This window comes from Myotis yumanensis, unplaced genomic scaffold (genome assembly GCF_028538775.1).
Source record: "Myotis yumanensis isolate MYYU_CA2020_CCGP unplaced genomic scaffold, mMyoYum1.0.hap1 SCAF_12, whole genome shotgun sequence".
Lineage (NCBI taxonomy): Eukaryota > Metazoa > Chordata > Mammalia > Chiroptera > Vespertilionidae > Myotis > Myotis yumanensis.
The window spans coordinates 29,513,780-29,534,256 of NW_027223763.1; the positions used below are offsets into that span (position 1 = coordinate 29,513,780).

Below are 20,477 nucleotides of genomic sequence, written 5' to 3' on the forward strand. Positions count from 1 at the left end.
GGAATGGGAGGCAGAGCCCCTCCAAGTGTCCAGACCGTGAGGGTACACTAGTGGACAGTCTCTGGGGCTGCTGGGGTGGGAATGATAGGGTGGGATTCCTGTCCTGGCCCCTTCCTCCTTTGAGCCTGTGGGGTGCCAAGGCAAGGGGAAGTTTGTGAATGGAGACTTCTTTCAGCCAGTGAGTGACAAAGAATGGGCAAGGGAAGTTCAGAGTTCATCTTTCTGCATCCCAGACTGGGGCCCCTAGACTGGATTGTATTAAGGGTCACAGGTTATACACCAAGGGTAGAGAGAGAATTCTGAGTGAGACCTAAGGGAGATGACCTTTTGCTTGGAGGCAGAAGGCATTAATCTAAGACTGAGAAATGGGTCTTCCCCCTCAGGTTGGGAGTGTGGCCTCCTCCATCAACTCATGTCCTCTCAGCCTCCTAGAAGCCAGCAGGTGAGGATGGAGGGGGCCATAGGGTCCATAGAGGGCTGGCCTGGCGGCAGCTGACAAAAAACAGGAAGAAGGGCTGGGGGAGCAGCTGTAATTATGGGGCATTTATTATTAATCAGATGAAATTGCTGGAAGCAGCTGGTGTAATCTGCGTAGCGATACAGACTCTGCATGCTCCCCCCAACACATGCGTGCCACACACAGCCTGAGCCTTGTTTGCTTTCACAGATCTTTTCTTGTGAAGGTTGGGTGGCTCTATACGTGTCTCTGTGTATGTTGGCATGTATCTGTCTGCATTTTTTCATGTCCACCTGTGCCCTGCTCTCCCTCTATTGTCTTTTTTTCCAACTACCTCTGTCATTCTTTGGCCCGATGTGTGTCTCTTTGCCTCTGCCTCCCTCTCTTTGGGCCCATCTCTTGGTATGTCTGTATCTGTTACCACCAGCCAGCCTGTCTCTTAACACCTTGTTTTAGTTTCTGACCATCTCTCCCTAGTTGGTGGTTTCTCTGCATCTCTGGGAGGAGTGGGATGACACGGAATCCCTTTCTCACGAGTATGTGTTTAGGCACCTGATCCTGCCTTGGGACCAGTTTTGGGGGAATAGGGGCTTTGGACCCCGAGGATCTCCTAGGGCAGTGGTCTGCAAACTGCAGCTCATGAGCCACATGCGGCTCTTTGGCCCCTTGAGTGTGGCTCTTCCTAAGCCTTAGGAGTACCCTAGTTAAGTTAGTAACAATGTACCTACCTATATAGTTTAAGTTTAAAAAATTTGGCTCTCAAAAGAAATTTCAATCGTTGTACTGTTGATATTTGGCTCTGTTGACTAATGAGTTTGCCGACCACTGTCCTAGGGTCTTGTAGAAGGTGAGGGCTCTTGCTAAATGACTGGAGCCTGTAGAAGCATCAGTGACCTTTAAGACAGTCCTGAGTACAATGGCAGCTCCCTTACCAACTAGAAGTCGTGTGACTTTGGGCAAGTGCTTTTGTTCTCTGGGCCTCAGTTTCCTCACCTGTGAAATGTAAACAGAATTACCTCCAAAGGTTATGCTGATGATTTTGTGCAAAAATGTATGTTAAGTACTTACCATGGTATCTGGCTCATCAAAGAGCCTGAACAATTGCTAGCTGCTACTGTATTATTATTGGAAAAGGCACCGAGCAGGTAAGAGAGATCCGCAGAGGCAAACTGGTATAGAAGAAAAGCTCTGGAATGAAGACTCAAATCTGTGTTCCGGAACTAATTGGCTATGTGGTGTTGGGAAAGTTCCTTAACCTCCCTAAATATCAGGGTTTTTTTCAACTGTCAAATGTGAATAGTACTATAATCTACCCCATGGAGAAGTGAAGAAAATTAAATGAGATAATGCATATACAGTGCCTAACAGTTCCTGGCACGTAACAAATGCTCAATAAATCAGAGTGGTGACGAGGCAGAGGAAGAGGGTGGTAAGATGGTGAGTATTTATGCCCTGCCAGTGGCCATGTGTCTCTGTGTGAGGACGCATGTGAGAATGCATGTGTGTGATATGAAGGTACTGATGTCTGTGAACTGGTTGTGTGGAGATTTGGGGGTGTCTGGGTGAATATGAGCGTGTATATCTGTATGTGGTGTCAGCCACTGGCTTCTGGCCTCCTTTTGCTCCTGTGGTTTAGAACCTAAAGTCAGCTAGGGGTGCCAGATGGACTTTGGACTACTCCCAACTTTTCTTCTTCTGGATGCTTCTGCTGCCTGCCCGAGTCTCCCCTTCTTCCAGGGGGTTGTGAGTATAGAACAGACCCTGGGTTGGACCAAGGCCCGTGGCTCCTCTGTGACCTCTGATTTGTGCCCTTTGACCTTCTAGAATTCAGCCTTGTCACATCATCCGCCCCCTTGGTTTTGGACGTCTCAGGAAGAGTTGGGTCCGCAGGAGGAGGACATTGATGTGCTCGGTGTGTGGCCAGTGGTGAAGAGGTATGTGCTGGGAACCCAGGGGAGGAGGTCAGTCTCGGGGCATCAGGCAGATATGGTAGGTGGAGCTGTAGGTCGAGCAGTTAGTGAAGGAGGGCCTGAGATCCCTTTCTTCTTTTCCCCCTGTCTTCTTCCTCCTGGGGCCTTTCATGCTCTCATCACAGGTCTGAAAAGGGGGAGAGACTTACCCACAATCACACAGGCAAGAGCACAGCCAGTACAGAAAACTGGGTTCTGCATGAGGGGACTGAATCCCGGATGTGGGAGTGTGTTTTTGTCTCATTGTCAGGCTCCCTCTCTGCCCCCAAAGCATCTCTCTGGCTTGATTAGGGAAGCAGCTGGGTTTGGAGGAGATGGGATGGGGGGTGGGGGGGGGGGGGGGTCAGAAAGTCTAAAATATTCTGGGGCCAGCCATAGGGCTGGGTCTAACTCTTCCCGCCTTTCATTCAATCCAGGCAAGGCCCCTGGATTGGCAGCCCAGGGGTGGGGTTGTCCAAGGAATTGAGGCACTGGAGCGGAACGGAAGGGCCTATTGTCCAAAACCCGCCAGAAGCCCACAAAGGCCAGCGGGCTTTTCATCTCAGCTCCCAAACAGACTGGCCATTTTCCCGGCTTGGCTCGGGAGTGGTGGGGCCTGACCCTTCAGAATTAGGACTGGGGTGCTGTTCAGTGGGGGGTGAGGTATCCCAGACACATGGCCATTAAAGAGACTTAAAATGGAGCTGGGGTTCTGAAGAGGAGGAAGGGAGGCTCCAGAGGGCTGTAGAGAGTTAAGCTTCCATCTTCACTGTTCTCCAGAGGACCAAAGGACACGGAGTGGGGTATCTGATAGAAGTTCAGATTTATTAATAGCTAATAAATATTTATAGGGGACACACCTGGGAGGAGTCTGATGGCTTGTTGGGAAAGTGAGCTGCTGAGCTGTGAGGGCACATAATCCTCCCCTTAGACTGGGAACACCTTAGGGAGCTGGAACAGGAGATGGAGAAGGCAGGCTAGTGGTCAGGCAAGAGAATGGGCTTCCTGCAGCAGGAGGGATTGAAGCCAGACAGCAGAAAGGACTTCCTGCCAATGAACAGTAGCTCCGATGCCCTGACCCTGTCCCCAGGGATCCCAGAGGATCACAAAGAGCAGGGGAGCTGGAGAACACCCCCCGGGGGGGGTGGCGGTTGGGGGGGGTAAGGCTGAGGCAGCTTCTGTGAAGGCTGAGGAGGCTGGAAGGAGGACTTGGCAGTTCTGTCCACCCTCCCCCAGCAGCACCTCCAGCTCCACTTTAAAAACGGCTTTTTAATTTAACAAAGTGGATGAAAAACTGTTTTTGGAAATAAAAGGTATCTGCTGTCTCCCAGGCTGGACTCAGCCCTTGCCGAGAGCCTCTCTCTGGGTTTCTCCCACTACCAGTGGCTCCTTTCCTCTCTCTGTCTGCGTCTCTATTTAGTTTTTTCATTTCAGCTCCTGGACCCCCTGGTTTCCTTTGGCCTCCCATCACCCATCTCCCCCATTTCAGCCTCTGTGGGTGTCTCATCCCCAGTTGCATATCTCCATGTCTCCGCATCTCCTTCTGTCTTTCTCCCAGCCTCTCTCTTCTGGAGCTTGTCTCTCTCCTGATTTGTCTCTGTCTCCCTGCCTGTCTCAATCTCTCTCCCTTCCCCCCTTTCCTTTCTCCCCCAGCCCCTGCTCTAAATGGGTCTATTTAAAACACCCGACGCTGCCAAGTCAGAAAAGCTCTCCTGATAAAGCGCATTAGGCAGAGGGAGGGAGGAGGGGGGAGGAGGGAGCAGCAGGCGGACGGATTGATCCAAGCCTGTAACCCCATTAATCAGGCATCGTGGATCCCCCTCCCTCCCCCAGCTTCAGCCCCTTCAGAGCTAAAAGCCCCTGAAATATTTATCACCCCTCCCCCATGGGGGCGAGGGGAGGAGTGTGTGGCCCTTGGTGTGAGCATCCCCAGCTGCTCTCCAACCCCCCCCCCCCCACCGCCCCGTGTGTATATGCACATGTGTGCATGTGCTCATGTCTGCACGCCTGGGTGTGCACACCTGACAGGCCCAGGGGCCAGCTGCCTTCTCGGCGCCCCTAACATGAGCAGCTTGGTTCCCTGGGCAGCCCCTGGAGGCCCTAGAGTCTGGCTGGACGTGCAGAATAGGGAGACTTCAGGGTCAGGTGGGGGTCCCCATGCCCCCCCAAATTGCAGTAACTGAAGTACTGGGTAGCTGCACTGTCATTCTCAGGTGAGCTTGGGGTTCAGTGCTCAGATTCCCCCACATTTCCAGTGTGAGCAGTAACTTGGGGAATAGAAATGGGGACTCCATGCTTCTAAGTGCACGAAGGTAACTTGGAAGGCTAGATGAAGTTCCCCCTTTATCCTCAGAGGGCAGGAAGATGAGCCGAGGTGGTTTGGGGGTCTCCCATCGCCCTAAAAAATGCAGGGAGGTGACCTGGGCCTGGGAGGGATCGCCATCACCCCCAAAGAGTAAGAAGGTGGCCACGCCGGCATCGATGGGGAGCTGGGTCCCACATCCAGGCCTCTCTGACTCCCCGGGCAGCAGAGGTCAGCCCTGAGACCGGCCGGGGTCTGCCCCCGCCAACTTCGCCTGGGGCGGGGTCCCGGAGGCCCCCCCAGCCCGGATCCGGGAGGGTCCCTGCCCCCTCCCGTCGCCCCGCATCAAGTGCCACATCTCCTCCTGACTCAGACAATTAGATTCAAAGGATGACCTCACTGCCTGCCGTCCCTCACTCGCTCCCTCCGCGCGCTGGGCTCGCTCGCCCGTGCGCTCGCGGCGCGCTCCTGCCCCCTCCGCCCGGCCCGCTGGCCGCCCCGCCGGCTCGCTCGGAGCTCGGCGCGGCCCCTCGCCCGCCCGCCCGCCGGGACTCTCGGGAGGGGGGCGGCTTCTGCCTCCCGGGCCGCTGGGGCCCCAGCCCCGAACCCCGGGGGGCCCGATGCCCGCGGGGGGCCGGGCGGACCCACGGAGCGCCGGAGGCACCGACGGGGCGTCTGCGTGGGGACACAGGTCAGTGGCCGCGGGCCACAGGGCGGCAGGACCGGTCACCCCCGCCGCCGCCGCCGAGACGCCCCCGCCCGCGCCTGCCAGCCAGCCCGCCGCGGCGCTTCCCGCTCCTTTCTCGGCCCCCGCCCCCCGCGGCTGCTCCCCGCGCTCCCCCTGCCAAGCTGTCTCTCTCCTCTCCGCTCTCTCCCCCCAGCCCCCCTGCCTCCGCCGCCGGTGGGAGGGACTGGGACTTCCTGAGGTCTCCGGGATGGGGCCGGGGGCCCGCCGTCTGCAGCCGGCCCAGGCCAACGGGGAGGGGGCTCTGACTGTGCCCCTTGGCCCGGGGGAGGGGGCCCACACCTGGATGGGAAGGGGGCTACCGAGGGAGAGGCCCGGGGTGTGGGGGGTGACATCTAGACAGACGGGCTGAGCTCCTGGTATCTTTCTCTTCTCACTGCTGCGGGCCTCCTGCCTGGCTTCATTTGTCCCCGCCTCCTGGCTAACTCGAGTCCCCACAGCCCCTGTTCTTTGGGGCCCTGTCACCCGGGTTACCCTAAGGCCCTGCTGCCTGCCTTCCCCAGGTCTCTCCCACCTGGCGCTATGGGATTGCCCTGCCTTTGTTCCTCAGGTCCTGCTGCCAGGTGCCTGCTCCCCTGCCTGGTTTCCATGGAGCCCTATCAGGCTCCCTTTAGGATGGGGATTCAGGGTCCAAGCTACACACCTGGAATGGCAAGTGGTGAGGGTGTCAACAGCGTTTCCAGTTGTTCCCTGGTTGGGGCCTGGCCAGCACAGCCTAGATTCCATTCTGCCTGGACAGCCACATGGTGTCCTTTCTTGTCATGGGGGTGGGGGTGTGTGTGTGGGGGGTGGGGGGGGCGCAGGGTCCAAGGACATTTCAGGATTCTTGTCCTCAGTGGTTGCTTAGAGGAGTAGGGAGTACCAGCTTGGCCCGTGCTCTCCCCATCTCTCTTTGGGCCTGACAGTGATGACAGTGCTTTGGCTGGGGATTGAGGTTGAGGCCCCATCTCTTTCCCCTTCCTTCCCCTCCTGCAGCCAGGCCTAAAATTTGGTGCCCTATAGACAGTTGTGGGCATACAGCTTTTTAAAAAATTGTTGACACTATTACAGATGTCCCTCTCCCCCGCCACTTGGTCTCCCCCAGGCCTTGCCATGTTATTGTCTGTGTCCATGGGCTCTGCATATATGCACATGTTCTTGGGTTAATCTCTTCCAGTCCCCCCAATCCCCTTCCCTCTGAGATCTGTTTGAAGGGGCCTGGGATCACACAGCCGATAGCTAGGCTGAGAGCTGCTGCTGATTCTCATCCTAGAGAAGAGGGGGTGAGGAGGGGAGTCATAGGGGCCTGGGGAGTAAGCTGGTTTCTGGGGTTTTCTGGCTCCTGCTCCTACCAGTGCAACCATCTCTTCACCCAGGGGCTTCTTCATTCCTCCTGTTTGGCCTGGAGGTGCCCTCATTCCCAGATGCTGGTGAAAGTGGGGTTAGGGGAGGAAGTAGCTGCCTAGGTCAGCGATCTGCAGCCGGTGTACTACGTACGGCACACTGGTGTGCCAGTAAAACCCTTTAAAACATGCAATACCTGACTATTTAGTCCAAGGCACTGACTTTTCCCCCCTTAGACTGTCAAATTAAAAAATGACAAAACAGCCAACACAGCAATAGTCATCCAGTGTGAATAAATCAAAATTATACCCATTTTTTTGTCAGATTGGCAAAAATATAGATTTTGGAGTTCTGCAGAATTTTAGTAATTAGTTTATGTGTGCCATGAGGTGAACTAGGTTGAAAACCGCTGGCCTAGGGAATAATCAGTTATTTCCTTACTTTTTAGGGACCAGTGAAGAACTTCCCTTTTCCTTCCTGCCTTAGGCTACCCTGAGCTTTACCTTCTCCCCCCAAGTACCGCCCAGAATATAGAGTCACTCTTCTGAGTGTGGATCTCTGTGTTTCCCGCCGCCGGCTGTAGGGGTGCGAGAGGCTAAAGGTCACCAAGGGGCTCTGGAGGTGCAATAGTATCTATGTGGAAGATCGACTGTTCTGAGTGTGTGATGGTGTCCATATGTGAGAACATCACTGTTCTGAGTAAGCGCATGTGAGAGAGTTTGTGTGTGTGAGACTGTAATGTGTGTGTGCACGCACACCAGCGTGTATGAGGCTGTGGCAGCGGGTGTCCATGTGGGAGGCCGTGATGTGTGGCCATGATGGTAGACTCTGAGAGCCAGTGTCTGCAAGAGGCTTTTGGGTGTGTCTTTAAAGCTCTGGCTGTGTGTATGTGGAGGTGGGGACCTTGGGGAGGTCTGCCAGGTGGTCGAGAGAGCCCGTGTGTGTGCTGGGACTCCGGGTGAAGTGAGCACTGGGTGCTGTTTGACCCTGAATCGCTGGTGTGTGTGTGAGCATGTGTGTGTGCGTACTCATGCCTGTGTTTACCCATCAGGAACAGATTGCTCTGGCTTCCCCACTGTGAGGAGGGGAGGAAGGGGGAGGAAGGATGGCTTGCTTTTGCCCAGCAGACCAGAAGCTTCCTCAGAGTGTGCGCAGTGTATGTGCATGTTAGGGGGGTAGGGAGAACAGGACACTGTTACACGAAGACAGTCGAAGTTTCTGTCCACCCCCCTGCCCCCCATCTTCCATTCTTTTTGTTACAAACCCATGCTTCACGTGCACTGCCTCCCCAGCCCTCGTGTGTATGTGTGTGTGTGTGTGTGTGTGTGTGTACACAAACTTACAAGCATAGGCTTCTGTGTATGTATTTGAGTGTATTTGAGTATGTGTCTGCACCATAGCAGTGATGGGGCCAGGGGTGCAGTATAGTGGGAGATGCTGAGGCAAATAGGTCTTTGTTCCAGCCCCAAGATCTGGAAAGCTATTTTGTCTATTCTTCTGTCTTCATGGAAGGCCCTGCAGCCTCCATCCTGCCCCTGCCTCATTTTCTTCGAGCCCTTTCCCCATCAGCTAAGAGACATCTCATTCAGCCCCATGGGTCTGCCCATCGCCACCTTTCATGGCGTTCTTCCAGCTGTCAACCTCCTGCTGAGCATTCTGTCCCTCCAAGAGGAGCAGCACCTACTTCCACAGAATTAACCTGACTGGTGTGTGGGCCTTTTCTAGGTAGAGGGATCCTCCTCATTCTTCTAGAAGCCAGAAGGGACTCAGGACTGGGGTGAGGGGATGGGGGATTTGGTGCTTGTGCCCTCAGGTTCTGTGAAGCTGTCCAGAGCCCATGTGCCCAGAGGGAGGATAGGAACTTACCTGTCTACCTGCTCCCCATTTGAGAGGCAGGGCCAGTTGATATATATATATATATATATATATATATATATATATATATATATATATATCAGAGAGTAAGGGAGAGGGAGAGAGAGATTGAAACATCAATGATGAGAATCATTGATCAGCTGCCTCCTGCACGCCCCCTACTGGGGGTCGAGCCCACAACCTGGACATGTGCCCTGACCAGGAATCGAACCATGACCTCCTGGTTCATAGGTCGATGCTCAACCACTGAGCCACACCAGCCTGGCTGGACCAGTTGACTTTTGAGGGAAAAAGCCCAGACCTTTTGCACCTAGAGGGCTGCATAAACACAGACCTACATATATGTGCATATACAAGCCCATGCCCGGGTCACCAGGCGGCTACCATCTGGAGTGGAGCTCCAGGTGTGGGCACAGGCTGGTGGGATTCGGATTCCCGCCTCTTCAGCACACCTCCCAGCTGCCCATCCAGGCTCATCATGGCAGGGCCCCAGGTTTCCCCCACAAAACACCCCCACACACGTGCAGCAGGGCATGCACATGCTGATCTCAGGGTCCCCATGGTGCAAGAGGCTGGGGGTGGGGGGTTTGAGCACTCAGAGTCCAGGCTGCTGCCAAAATCCATCGGAATCTTGTCCCCCCCAGGCCCTCATCTCCGGCTGTGGAGGTCACAATAGCAGGTGCGGATACGCGCCCCCCCCCCCCCCCAACTCACATCGGGCTGCCTCCTTTTCCACAGCCTCAGCCAAGGGCTAGAGCTGGGGGACCACTCCCCCTGCCTCTCTCCTGGTCCTCCCTCCCACTGGTGCTCAGCTTCTGCCCCCTTCTATGGGGGGAAGGGGGGTCTGTGTTTGGGTGGGATCCTTTCCCCTGAGCACTGGGGTTTGCCCCTGGAGTGTGTGGGATTGTGGTAGCCCAGGAAGAGATAAGGCATGAATCCTGAACCCAGACATGGCTTTTGAGTCCTCTGCTCCTTGGGGTGGGGATACTGAGAGCTGAGAGGAAGGCCAGGTCTGAATTCAGAGCAAAAGGAGAAAGAGCCAGAGACAAGAGACTCAGACGGGAGGGAGTGACGCCACAGGGAGTGGGAGCCTACCCCATGGCCAGCCGCCCCAGCCCAGAAGCTGGCCCCTGACCCGGTCGCCCCCTCCCTGGTGGGGGGCCTGCAGCCAGCTGCCAGGGGCCAGGCCTCCCTCCATGGCCTCACCCCCCCCCCCCCCCCCCCCCCCCGCCCCCAGCCTCTGGATCTCTGGATAGCTCAGGCCTCTGCCCCCGCCCCCACCGCCCACGCTGTCCAGGCTGCCTAGGCCTGGTGGGATCTGGGGGCCTCCTGGCCTCAGCCCCTCCTCCCGCTCCTGGAACTTCCCGCCAGCCAGGACTGTCTCTCCCAGGCTCCCCTTCCGCCAGTACTGTTCCTCCCTGCCCACCACATCCTTGTCCTCCGTCTCTGCCCCTGCTCTGTCTCTCATTTTCTCTCCATCTCCAAGTGTGTCTCTCTTCCTCACTCCACTTTAATTCCTCTTTAGGTCGGAGGCCTCTAGAAAACCTCTGGCCTTTGAATTAGTTCATGCTGTGTCCTGTCCTGAGCTCTTGCCTCATTCAGGACGGGGCCTCCAGGGCTGCTGTGGGGGGAGTCCAGGCCAATTAACTTCCTTGGATCTCAATTTCTTGGAGGCACCACATGGGGCCTCCCTGCTCGTTCACTGTCCAGGCAGATTGAGCCTATCTGACCATCAGCACACCCACACCATCCAATACCTTGAAGCTCCAAACACAGTTTGTGACATCAACACATACACAGTTAGAGCTGGGTCAGTGGTACTAGGAACTTATGTTGGGCTTGTATAATCTGACCTGTGTGCTTCTGCAGGGATGAACAGGGGCTTTCCAAAACTCATCCTTCCCCTTCCTCAGGGTCTGCCTTCAGCAGGGCAACTGGGACCTTGCTGGGACTGGCAATGCTAGAGTAGGCACTTAGAAAGGTATGAGCTGGGAGAGGCAGCTGGGCTTGGAGGAAGTTGTGGGAGATGCAGCAAATTAAAATAGACGATGGAGGTGACAGGCCCCTGTATGAGGAGGCAAGAGCCCCTCGAGGGTGTGGTCTAACCAGTGGCATAACACCTGGTGAAGGAGCCTTATAGTTTGAAGATATATTTTTTGAGACATGCGGGTGGGGATGACTTGCTCCTTGCCTAGGGATGTTCTAGCCTAGGAGTATAAATCCTCTAAGCTCCCAAATATCGGGGCACTTGGTTATCTCTGGCCAGAGACCACCCCAAACACAGCTAATAGCAAGAGGGATCGGGGACCCTGGCTCCTACCCAGACTCAGACCCTAGGTCACCGAGGTTCCTGATCTGGAGTCTGTCATTGTATCTGTCATTGTCACTGCTGGTCACTGTCAGCCTCCACGGTGTAGACTATTACTGAGTCTTATTAACATCCCTGTAGCACTGTGAATGTCACCATCATTGTTGTTCTACGTGACTGTCAGTCTCCTTGCATTTTTTATTTTGAGATAACTGTCACTCTTCCTGTGTCAATGTCAACAGGTATCATTGCCTTGTATGTTGGTGTCATTGTATGTGACTGTCACTGCATCGTTGTCATTGTCGTGACTGTCAACACCTGTGTGTCATTGTCAACTATGTAACTGTGTTATTTATACTGGGTGTTGTTATCAATGTGTAATAATGGTGTCTTTGTGTCACAGTGGGACAGTGACAGTAAGTTGGGGGCCCAGGATTTGCCTCTCTCTCTCTTTTTTTTTTTTAAATCCTCACCAGAGGATATTTTTCCATTGATTTTTAGAGAGAGTGGAAGAGAGAGAAATATTGATATGAGAGAAACACATCGATTGGTTGCCTCCTACATGCACCCCAACCAGGACCCAGGCTGGGGAGGAACCTGCAACCGAGGTATGTGCCCTTAACCAGAATTGAACCTGGGACCCTTTGGTCCACAGGCCGACGCTCTATCCACTGAGCAAAACTGGCTAAGGCCCAGGATTTGTCTCTTGATGTGGCACTTATATGTGTGGATAACGATGACACTCTGGGTTTCTCTGCCGGGAGAAGTGCTGGACTCCTTGTGCTGACAAGGGGTTTGGGCTGCTGGGCACTAGGCTCCTTTCTTGCTACTGGTGTGCTCTCTGTTCTCTTCTCACTCTGGGGCTGGGGCTGGAGGCCCGGCTGGCCCCTGAAGTGGTCTATAGGGAGCCTGGGTCAGTTTGCATGGCCCTTATCTGGGGCTTTGTGGGATTTATCCTCCAGATCTATCCCAGAGCCATCGGGTGTGGACTTGGAAAATTCCTGGGAAAGATGCTCTTTGCCCTGGGATGGGCGGCCTGAGGTGAGCTAGGGCAGGGTGGAGGTGTAGCCCGGATGCCTCTGGCCTCAGCTTCCCTACCTGGAAATGGGCCCAGCTGGGACTTTCTGAGGGAAGGAGAAATGAAACTGGCCTGGGGTTTTCTGGGTTTATGGGGCAGAGATCCCCTGGGGCCTGGGCTACTGGATCCCCAAAGAGAAGTCCTGCCGTCCCCAGGAAGGCCCTGCTCTTCTTGACTCACGTTGGCCAGGACGGCTGCCCTGGCACTGCCCCTCCCGCTGGAGGAGCTGGGTGGGTGTGGAGAGATGTTCTAGGGTGATACAGAGACCCTGCCAGTGTCTCTGTCATCTCTCTCGGTCTGTCTCTCCTTCTGCCCTTGAATCTCTGCCCATCTTCTATTCCCTTCATCTCTCTTCCTACGTCTTTTCTTCCATTTCTCCCTATTTTGGTCCCTTCTTGTCCCTCTGGGTCTCCGCTCATGTCTTTCCTTCTCTCCCTGCCTCGGTGTCCCCCCCTCCCTTTTCTGTGTACCCCAACCTTGCAGTGTCTGTCTTGGTACCCCATCCCCCACTCTCTGCATTGTGCGCTCTCAGCAGCGCCCGTCTCCCATGGCTGCAGCCCCGTTGGCCCAGGGCCCGGCCCTTACAGTAACTCATCGGGCTGATGGAGACGACTTTGATGAAGAAGCCACCCCTCCCCCCGCGGGGATCCAAGTGTGTGTGTGTGTGTTTGCTTGTATGCATGACACCCATGCTAAGCCCTCTCCACCCCCTACTATTCCCCCAAAACTGGGACCAGGAAGGAGCTAGGAGCAGAGGGCCACCCGGTCCCTCTCCTCCCATCCTGTGATCTAATCTCCATCTACTCCGCCTGCCCAGCTGCCTGCCCATGCCAAGGTTCCTGCTCCATGTGGTGGGCAGTGGGTGGCACTGAGGTGGAGTATTTTCCTGGCTGTGAGGAGAAAGACGGGCAGATGGCAGAGATGGCAGGGGTGAGTCTGAGGGCTACCTGCAAGGGTGGAGGTGGGGAACCAGCTCTTGCCTCTCTTTCTCTAGCACCACCTATAAATTCTGACAGTTCGGGGTTCATTTCCTGGCCTCACTACTTGCTGACTGTGACTTTGGCCACTGTCTCCTAGACCCGAGGAGTAACTGAAGACGGGGGAGTGGCGGAGGGTCAGGAGCCAGGCCAAGTGGTAGCTGAGGGATAGCCAAGGCCACATGGGGCCTGGAGAGATGAGCTGTGCCAGGGAGGGGCAGTCAGAACACCTTTGACTGTGGCTGGAGGAAAAGCAGGGCAGATGGGGGACTCGCCTGGTGAAGGGCAAGTATAGCAACAGGCAGGCAGGCGCCCTCGCCCATGAAGGAGCCCCACCCGCCGGTTCAGGCTCACACCCGCATTTGTCTCCTCCTGCTTCAGCTGTCTGCAGTGTCGCTGGCAGTATTTCTGACAGTGGCTCTAGCTGTACCTGGCAGTGTGTCCGGCTGTGTGTCTGAGTGTCCCTGGCAGTGGTTTTAGCGGTGTGGATACTGACTGAGCATCTGGCTGCGTCTCTGGTTCTCTCTTTAGCTGTTTTTCCGGGTGTATGCCTATTTGTCTCTAGCAGTTTCTCTGGTGTTTCTCTGCTTGTGTGTCAGGCGGTGTCTCTGGCACGGCTTCGGACGGTGTCCCTGGCTCTCTGGCTGTGCTGCTGGTGGGTTCTCTGCTTGTGCTTCTTGCTCTTTCTCTAGCGCTTGGTTGGCTTGGGTCCGGCTGAGTCTTTTACACCGTTTCTGGTGGGTCCTTTGGTTATGTGTCAGCTGTTCACTGGCTTCGTCTGATTCTGCCTCCCAGTCTCCCAGTATAACTCCAACTGTGTGGAGTTGCGTCTTTGGGGTTCTGTTCAGCTGTTTTGGGCAGTGTCTCTGGCCAGCATCTTTGCTGTGTGTCTGGCTACACCTTTGACAGTGTCTGGTTGAGCATCTGGCAGTATTCCTCTCTGGGTTTCTACTTCTGCCTAGTTGACAGTCCCCCTTCTCCTCAGTCTGGGTTGGGAGAATCATAGTTGGAGCCATTTCTGCAGGAAGTAGTTATTTCCCTCAGGTGTAAACGCTCTCAGGTGTAGCGTTTGCTGGGGTGGGACAGCTGGACCCATTCCAGGAAGCAGGACAACAAGTAGGGGGGCAATTGGATTCTTTCTGGGGACAGGGCCTGAGTGTGCTTTGTGGACCCACACAGGTGTGTGTAGACACTGGTGCACATCTGCTGGGCTGCGGGTCCCAGGCTACTGGGGCATGTGGCTAGGGTGAAGGATGGGCCGAGACCGCTAACAAGGACCTGTCTGTGAAAACCTCTCGTTCTTCTCTTGATCATCGCTGCACACTAAAGCAAAAGCCACGTCTGACCCTGGACACACTGGACCCATCTGCTCTGAACTTCCCAGAGCCAGTGGCAAGGCTCACTGGGGGGCAGAGCTGAGGGCTCCTGAGCAGCCAGGTTTTGGGCCCTCTCCCCAGAAGCACAGCAAGGGACCTTCCATTCAAGGCAATTTGGAGAAGTATAGACCTCCAACCAAGTTAAAGCATCACCCTTTCATTTTGCGACGTTTATAGCTAATTAGCCAACCTCACCAGCAAAGTTATTATTTTTTTTAAAGAAAAATGGTTCTATAACTCATCCTCGATTGACTACATCCTGCAGCCAGCAGCCTTATTGAGCAACAAACCACTGTAGGTTGCCTTCTACCATCTTAGCAAACCTTTGCCGACAGATGCCAGTGATGTTTTCTATTGCTTGAAAGAGGATCCTGAGCCCCATTAAGAAGGGCATTTGGGGTCAAGGTGCCCGGCTCTAGGGCTGGGATTTCCTAGTCTTGCCTGAGAAGTGGGCGGGCTCCTAGGAGGTTCCTGCCTGGGCTGATGCTGCCCCTTCCTCCCCTCCTGCTACCCCTGTTTCTCCCGACAGATGGCTGTTCCTGTCCCGTGGGCCTGCTGTGCTGTGCTTGCTGCCGCTACTGCCGTTGTCTACGCCCAGAGACACAGTCCTCAGGGTGAGTGCTTGGGGGGTGGGGGGGCGTGTTCCCTGCCGACCCCTCTCCCAGAGCTGAGGATGAACCTCCCTTGGCGTAGCTGCATGCACTCACCTGAGAGCCACACACTGGCACATGCTGGCATCATCACCCATGAGCACCCAGAAGGACATGAGTTATAAGACACTGATGTGCAGGGTGACCCACTGATGTTATATCATAGGCATGGTCCTCCAGTCCCTCCTGGGTGGTCTCATGTTGATGGTATCTCTGGCTTGAGATGATCTGTCCCTCTTCCCACAAGGACGGATGTAGGGTACAGATAGGTGGGATGGAAGCTGGGGGCAGCTAGCGCCAGGGCCCCTGTACGGTATCTGGTGAAATGGAGTCTCCTGGGGCCTTTTGGGATATGCAATGCAGCAGGAGGCACTGAGAGAGACAGTGGGCAAGGGAATTTGGAGACTGAGATAATGAACAAGAAGGGGGAACGGGCAGGGTGACAAGAGGGAGAGGCTGCACACTAGTAGGGGACTGGGCAGTCAGTCGGCTGGAACGGAATGGCTGGAGGAGGCAGGTATTATTCAGGTGGTACCATTGGCAGCCTCCTGCCCTCCCCCTACCAATGGCCATTGAGGGCTGGGTCCTCCCCACAGCCCACAGGACAAGGAGCTGCTGGGAAACAGGTACCCTCTTAACTTGAACACTGGCCCCTCCACTGCTTTTGAGGCAGCACCTCAACGAGCCACATCAGTACAGGGGCTGCCCTCGGAACTCCTCAAACAAGGCTCCAAGTATAGGGAGCTCCCCCTTTGGATGTGTTTTGTACCACCCGCCCCAACCCCACCTGGCTTGGGTAGAGTCAGAGAGGTTGAGGGCATCTCTGAGGCCCAGGCAGAGCTATGCCATCCTCAACCCATAGCTCTCAGGCTATGGGTTCAAAGAGGGCAGCGGGTCGAGGCTCCTGTGGCCTCTTCCTTGTGAGATCAACACTGAATGAGACCCAGAGAGCCCAGCCTGCCCCAGGGCTGCTCCCCAATAGGCAGGGACCAGAGGGACCACTGCTAGGCCGGCCCATCGACCTCCCGCCTGCTCCGGGCTCCTGTGCCGACCTGACTTGCCTGGGCCTGCAGTGGTCTCTACCTTTGGCCTGGTCCCTGCCCTTGGTATAAAGCAGGGCCACGTGAGACCAAGGCCACCTCTCTGCACCCGCGTGAGACGGTTCTTGTGCATTAGGCTGCGTTCTTGTGTGGGTGAGACCATGTCCCTGCTTGTGTTTCTCTCTGTGGTTGCATCCTTGCGGGCTGTGCCTCGGTGTGACATTGTCTGTGTGTGTGACCCTGCCTTTCGGGGACTGTGTCCTTGTGGTTGAGACTGTAGGATGGCCTCTCTCTGTTTCTGTCTGTGGGCTTGTGCCCCTGTTAAGCTGCCTCCCCGTGTATGAGACCAGGCCCCATACATAACTGTGCCTCTCGGTGACGGTGCCCTTCCTGTGCGTGCACATGACCTTGTCTCAGGTGTTACCATCCCTGAAGCGGACATGTCCCTGTGTGGCTTTGACCCTGTGGACTGTTGTCCTGCGGGCGCTTGTTCTTTGTGGGGATTGTCCTCGTCCTACGTGTGTGGCGACGTGAACTTGCTTAGGACGCCCGGGGGGACGGTTTCCGGCATGTGGTCCCCATGTGAGCCTGTGTGCGCAGGTGTGAGGGAGCCCTCAGCTCGGTCCCCCTGTGTTCTCTGTGTCCATGACCTCATCCTGTCTCTGTCTCTCATCCTGGCTTCTAACAACCTTTTCACAGCTGATTCCTTTGGAGCATTTGTCACCGCGTCAGGGCCAAGAACCTCATCCTCCCCCCGCTGCTTGATTTAATTTCTGAAATGGACAGCACATCAGTAGGGACACCCGTGGGGTGGGAGGAGAGCTGTCCAGAGACAAAGGATGAAATCGCTGCCATGCTTGGAGCTGTTGCACGGCCGTGTGTATCGCCATTGTTGTGTTATTGTCTCAGTGTGGCACGGTGTGATTGCCATGTCACGTTGCCCCCTCTGCATCTGCCGTGTGGCCTGGAGTTGTCTTCTGTCATTGCCGCTTTTCGTTCCTGTCCTGCCCCTACGTCGTTGGTTTGTCATTGTCGTTGGGTTGTGTTCCCATGTCCTCTGGGAGGCAGGCAGGGTGCCGTGAGGAAGTGTTATCCCGCTGCCATTGTCTTTGCTGTTTCCTCATCTTATAGCTGTACCTGCCCCCCCAGATTAAAGGGCCATCCTGGGTCCATGTTAGTTCTGAGCTGCTGTTGGTCAGTGTTGATGTGTTGCTGCTGGGACCATGATGGCCACACCCCCTTCCCATCGGTCAGTTTTCAGCCTCCTCCTCAGGCAGCTGGACGCGGAGTCTCTGCTGGGGGGTGGGGTGCAGAGAGAGGGGCTTGGCATGTTTCCTGGAAGCTCCAGGTTTTTGGAAGGGAGGATGGAAGGGGGCTCAATGGCTAGGGCTGGTGGATTGGGGGGGCTCTATGGCTCGAGCCTTGGACACTGGGCCTCTGGTCAGGGGGAGGCCCCCATTCAGCCTCTAGTCCAGCCTCACAGCTGTGGCCTCCGAGGCCCCCAGCCGCCGCCCTTCCGCCCCGTTCATCCTCTGTTCGGCTGGTCCCAGGCCCCACAGACGAATGGTCAGGGCTGGCTGGGTTTCCTGCTTCCTTCTCCTCCGACAGGGACAGGGAGGCTCAGAGAGGGGCAAGACAGAGACAAGCAGCGGGGGAGAGACCTGGAGATATGGAGAGACCCCACAGCATAGGGAGGCCGACAGAGGCAACAAACAGGGACAGATGTTCCAGCAGCACAGAGAAAAGCAGGACGGGGGAGGGGGCAGCGATGGAGGGAAGGGGTGGCTGGTGACATAGGGGGATCCCTACCCCCTGCGGTCCTGGTGGTGTTAACAAGTCTAATTAAGAGGCCACTGGCCCAACTTAATTGGCTCGTTAACAGGAACTGCCTCTGAAAATTTCCTAACTCAGTGGGGTAGCTCTCTGAGGGGAGACTTGAGCGAGTGTTAACGAGGGATCCCGCAGCCCCCCAACCCGGGCTCCTCCCCCTCCCCCCTTCTTCTTACCCTCACTCCACAGATCTGGCTGAGACCAGGGAAGCATCTGTCCTTGCAGACTTGGGGGGCAGGATGCAGAGAGTAGATTTGCATCTCCCGGCTCTGCTGGTGTCTGTAGATGGGTGTCTGGGACTTTCTCTGTCCCACATGCCTCCCCCACCTAGCGCTGCCTCTCGACAGGTGCTCCCTCCCGCCCTTCCACTCCAGTCTCCTGGGCTCCGTCCATCACGCCTGGGTTGCCGAGGCCAGGGCTGGGGTTTGCTTTTGGCTCTGACAGGCCCCTCCTGGGGGCAGGAGAGGAATGGTCAGAGAGCTCCCTCAGTCCCAGCACTCCCCCACCCCCACCCCAAGCAGTTCCTGCCTCATGAAGTTGACAGCTGCCAGGAGTTCCCTAGGGCTCCCGTCCTCCACCCAGCCCATTCTCCCTTCTCCTACTGCTGCCCAAGCCCTGGATGTCTGGTTGGGAGTGGGGAGGTGGGGCTTGTCAGGAGGGCCAGAGTGGGGGAGAGAGAGAAAGGCAAGACAGAAAGAGATAAGGATGGGGAAGAGAAACAGATGGGGAAAGACAGAGAAAGGAGTCCAGGAATGGGGCCCCTCAGCCCCAGCTTGCCTGGGTAGCAGATGTCAGTGACTGGGGCTGGGCCTGTTGGTGGTAAGAGGGTTCGGGTCATGGGGTCAGGAAAATTTTTTAAAGGACCTAGGGACTAGAGGTGAACTGGGTTTTCACTGAGTTCTAAAATACTTCCCAGTACTCTACACAATCTCCCTCTCTCTTACACACACACACACACACACACACACACACAAAATCGCTCATTCATACACAGTTTTGGAGACACTCCCATACCTGTACACTTGCACAGCCTTGGAGACATTCTGCACACTCCTCATCTCCCCAACACACTCACACCGCCAGACCCAGAGCGTCTTGGCCTGGACTCCTCACTCGTGCACATTCACCGGCTCTCACCTGGGCACGGCTGTGACCTGTTCCTTTTGCTCTGTGTCCTCCCCAACCCCACAGAGGCGCCCCACGTGCAGTACGAGCGCCTGGGCTCAGACGTGACTCTGCCATGTGGGACAGCCAACTGGGACGCAGCTGTGATGTGGCAGGTAAACGGGACAGACCTGGCCCCTGACCTGCTCAATGGCTCTCAGCTCGTGCTCCGTGGCCTGGAACTGGGCCACAGCGGCCTCTACGCCTGCTTCCACCGTGACTCCTGGCACCCGCGCCACCAAGTCCTTCTACACGTGGGCTGTAAGTGTTGCCCCCAACCCCTCATCCGATCTCCTACTTCACCCAAAGGGGTTGTCAGGGAGGCCCAGACCCAAGTCCCCTTCCTGTTGGTGAGGGGAGGAGGGCTGCTGCATCCTGACCCTTGCCCTCTGATTCCATCCCAGCCTGTTCTTCTGACCTCTGAGCCAAGTCTTGCCCACTGAGTCCAGACCCCTGGGTATTTTGCACATGTATCTCCCCCCTAACCCCAGAAGTCTTTGAGATCCTGAAATCCTGTTCCTGTGTCAAGATGGTAGAGGAGGGCTGGTAGGTCATGGCCCATTTGGGGCCTGGTGGGGAGTAACCCCAGGGTCACAGCTCAGAGGAGGAGCAGTCACATTCCACTGTATGCTCTCAGGGGATGGGCACGAGGGCCTTATGAAGGAAAATGGGACCTGTGGTTATATAGGTATAGTTATGGGCACTAGGGGAGGCCCAGAAAAGAAGGAGTGGAGGTGGGGACAGGAGAGTAGAGCAAGAGGAGTCAAGACAACTGGCGGTACCAATCACTGCAACAAAGACACAGTAGGAGGGTCCATTGGAGCAGAAGATAGTACGTTCCTTTGGACAGTGTCTCTTGGTTTCCCTAGAATCAGCTCCCAAGATGAGAATTCATATGCAAGTAGTTTGTTTGTCAGGTGACAGAAACACCTTAGGGGGATGGGAAAATGATAGGAAGTTAAGTTAGTCACTAAAAAGTTACCAGCCACTAAGTCTGGGCTACTGGAGCTTAATCCACTGGGGGAACTCGGGCCGCCCAGGCAGAACATGGAGCTGAGGGAGCTTGGGTGCTTACACACCAACTCCTGCCCATCCTTGGTGGGGGGTTCTCCTGGGGTGGGGGCGGGGACGCTGTTCACTCTCCAGCACTTTGGCCTGGTGCTTCAGCAGGCGCTGCAGGCTTTGGTGGCCAAAGAAAGCTCTTAGGCAAATATCTGCAGAAGCACCGTGTATGGGTGAGGGATCTGTGGCGCCGTCCATATCTGCTGTGGACACGTTTGTTGGGGTCCTTGGGCGACAACCAGGAGTTGATGGCTGGTAGCCAGTGAATCTGATGGTCTGGGATTCAGGGGAGAGATCTGTGCTGGAGATGGGAATTTAGGGAGTTGTCAGCATTCAGGCCA

General features: G+C 55.8%; 1 protein-coding gene across 2 annotated transcripts in view; it reads left to right on the forward strand.

Moving 5' to 3' along the window:
- Positions 1-20,477, forward strand: part of CNTFR (ciliary neurotrophic factor receptor) — a 39,857-nt gene that overhangs the window by 7,340 nt on the left and 12,040 nt on the right. Inside the window, exons 2-4 of one of the 2 annotated variants that reach the window (XM_070430137.1) lie at positions 2,282-2,391; positions 14,920-15,004; positions 19,102-19,335. In XM_070430137.1, the coding sequence (XP_070286238.1) occupies positions 14,920-15,004; positions 19,102-19,335 (319 nt within the window). In that variant the 5' untranslated portion in view covers positions 2,282-2,391. Of the gene's footprint in view, positions 1-2,281; positions 2,392-5,288; positions 5,400-14,919; positions 15,005-19,101; positions 19,336-20,477 lie in introns of those variants that run through there. The other variant, XM_070430138.1, reaches the window with a different exon arrangement.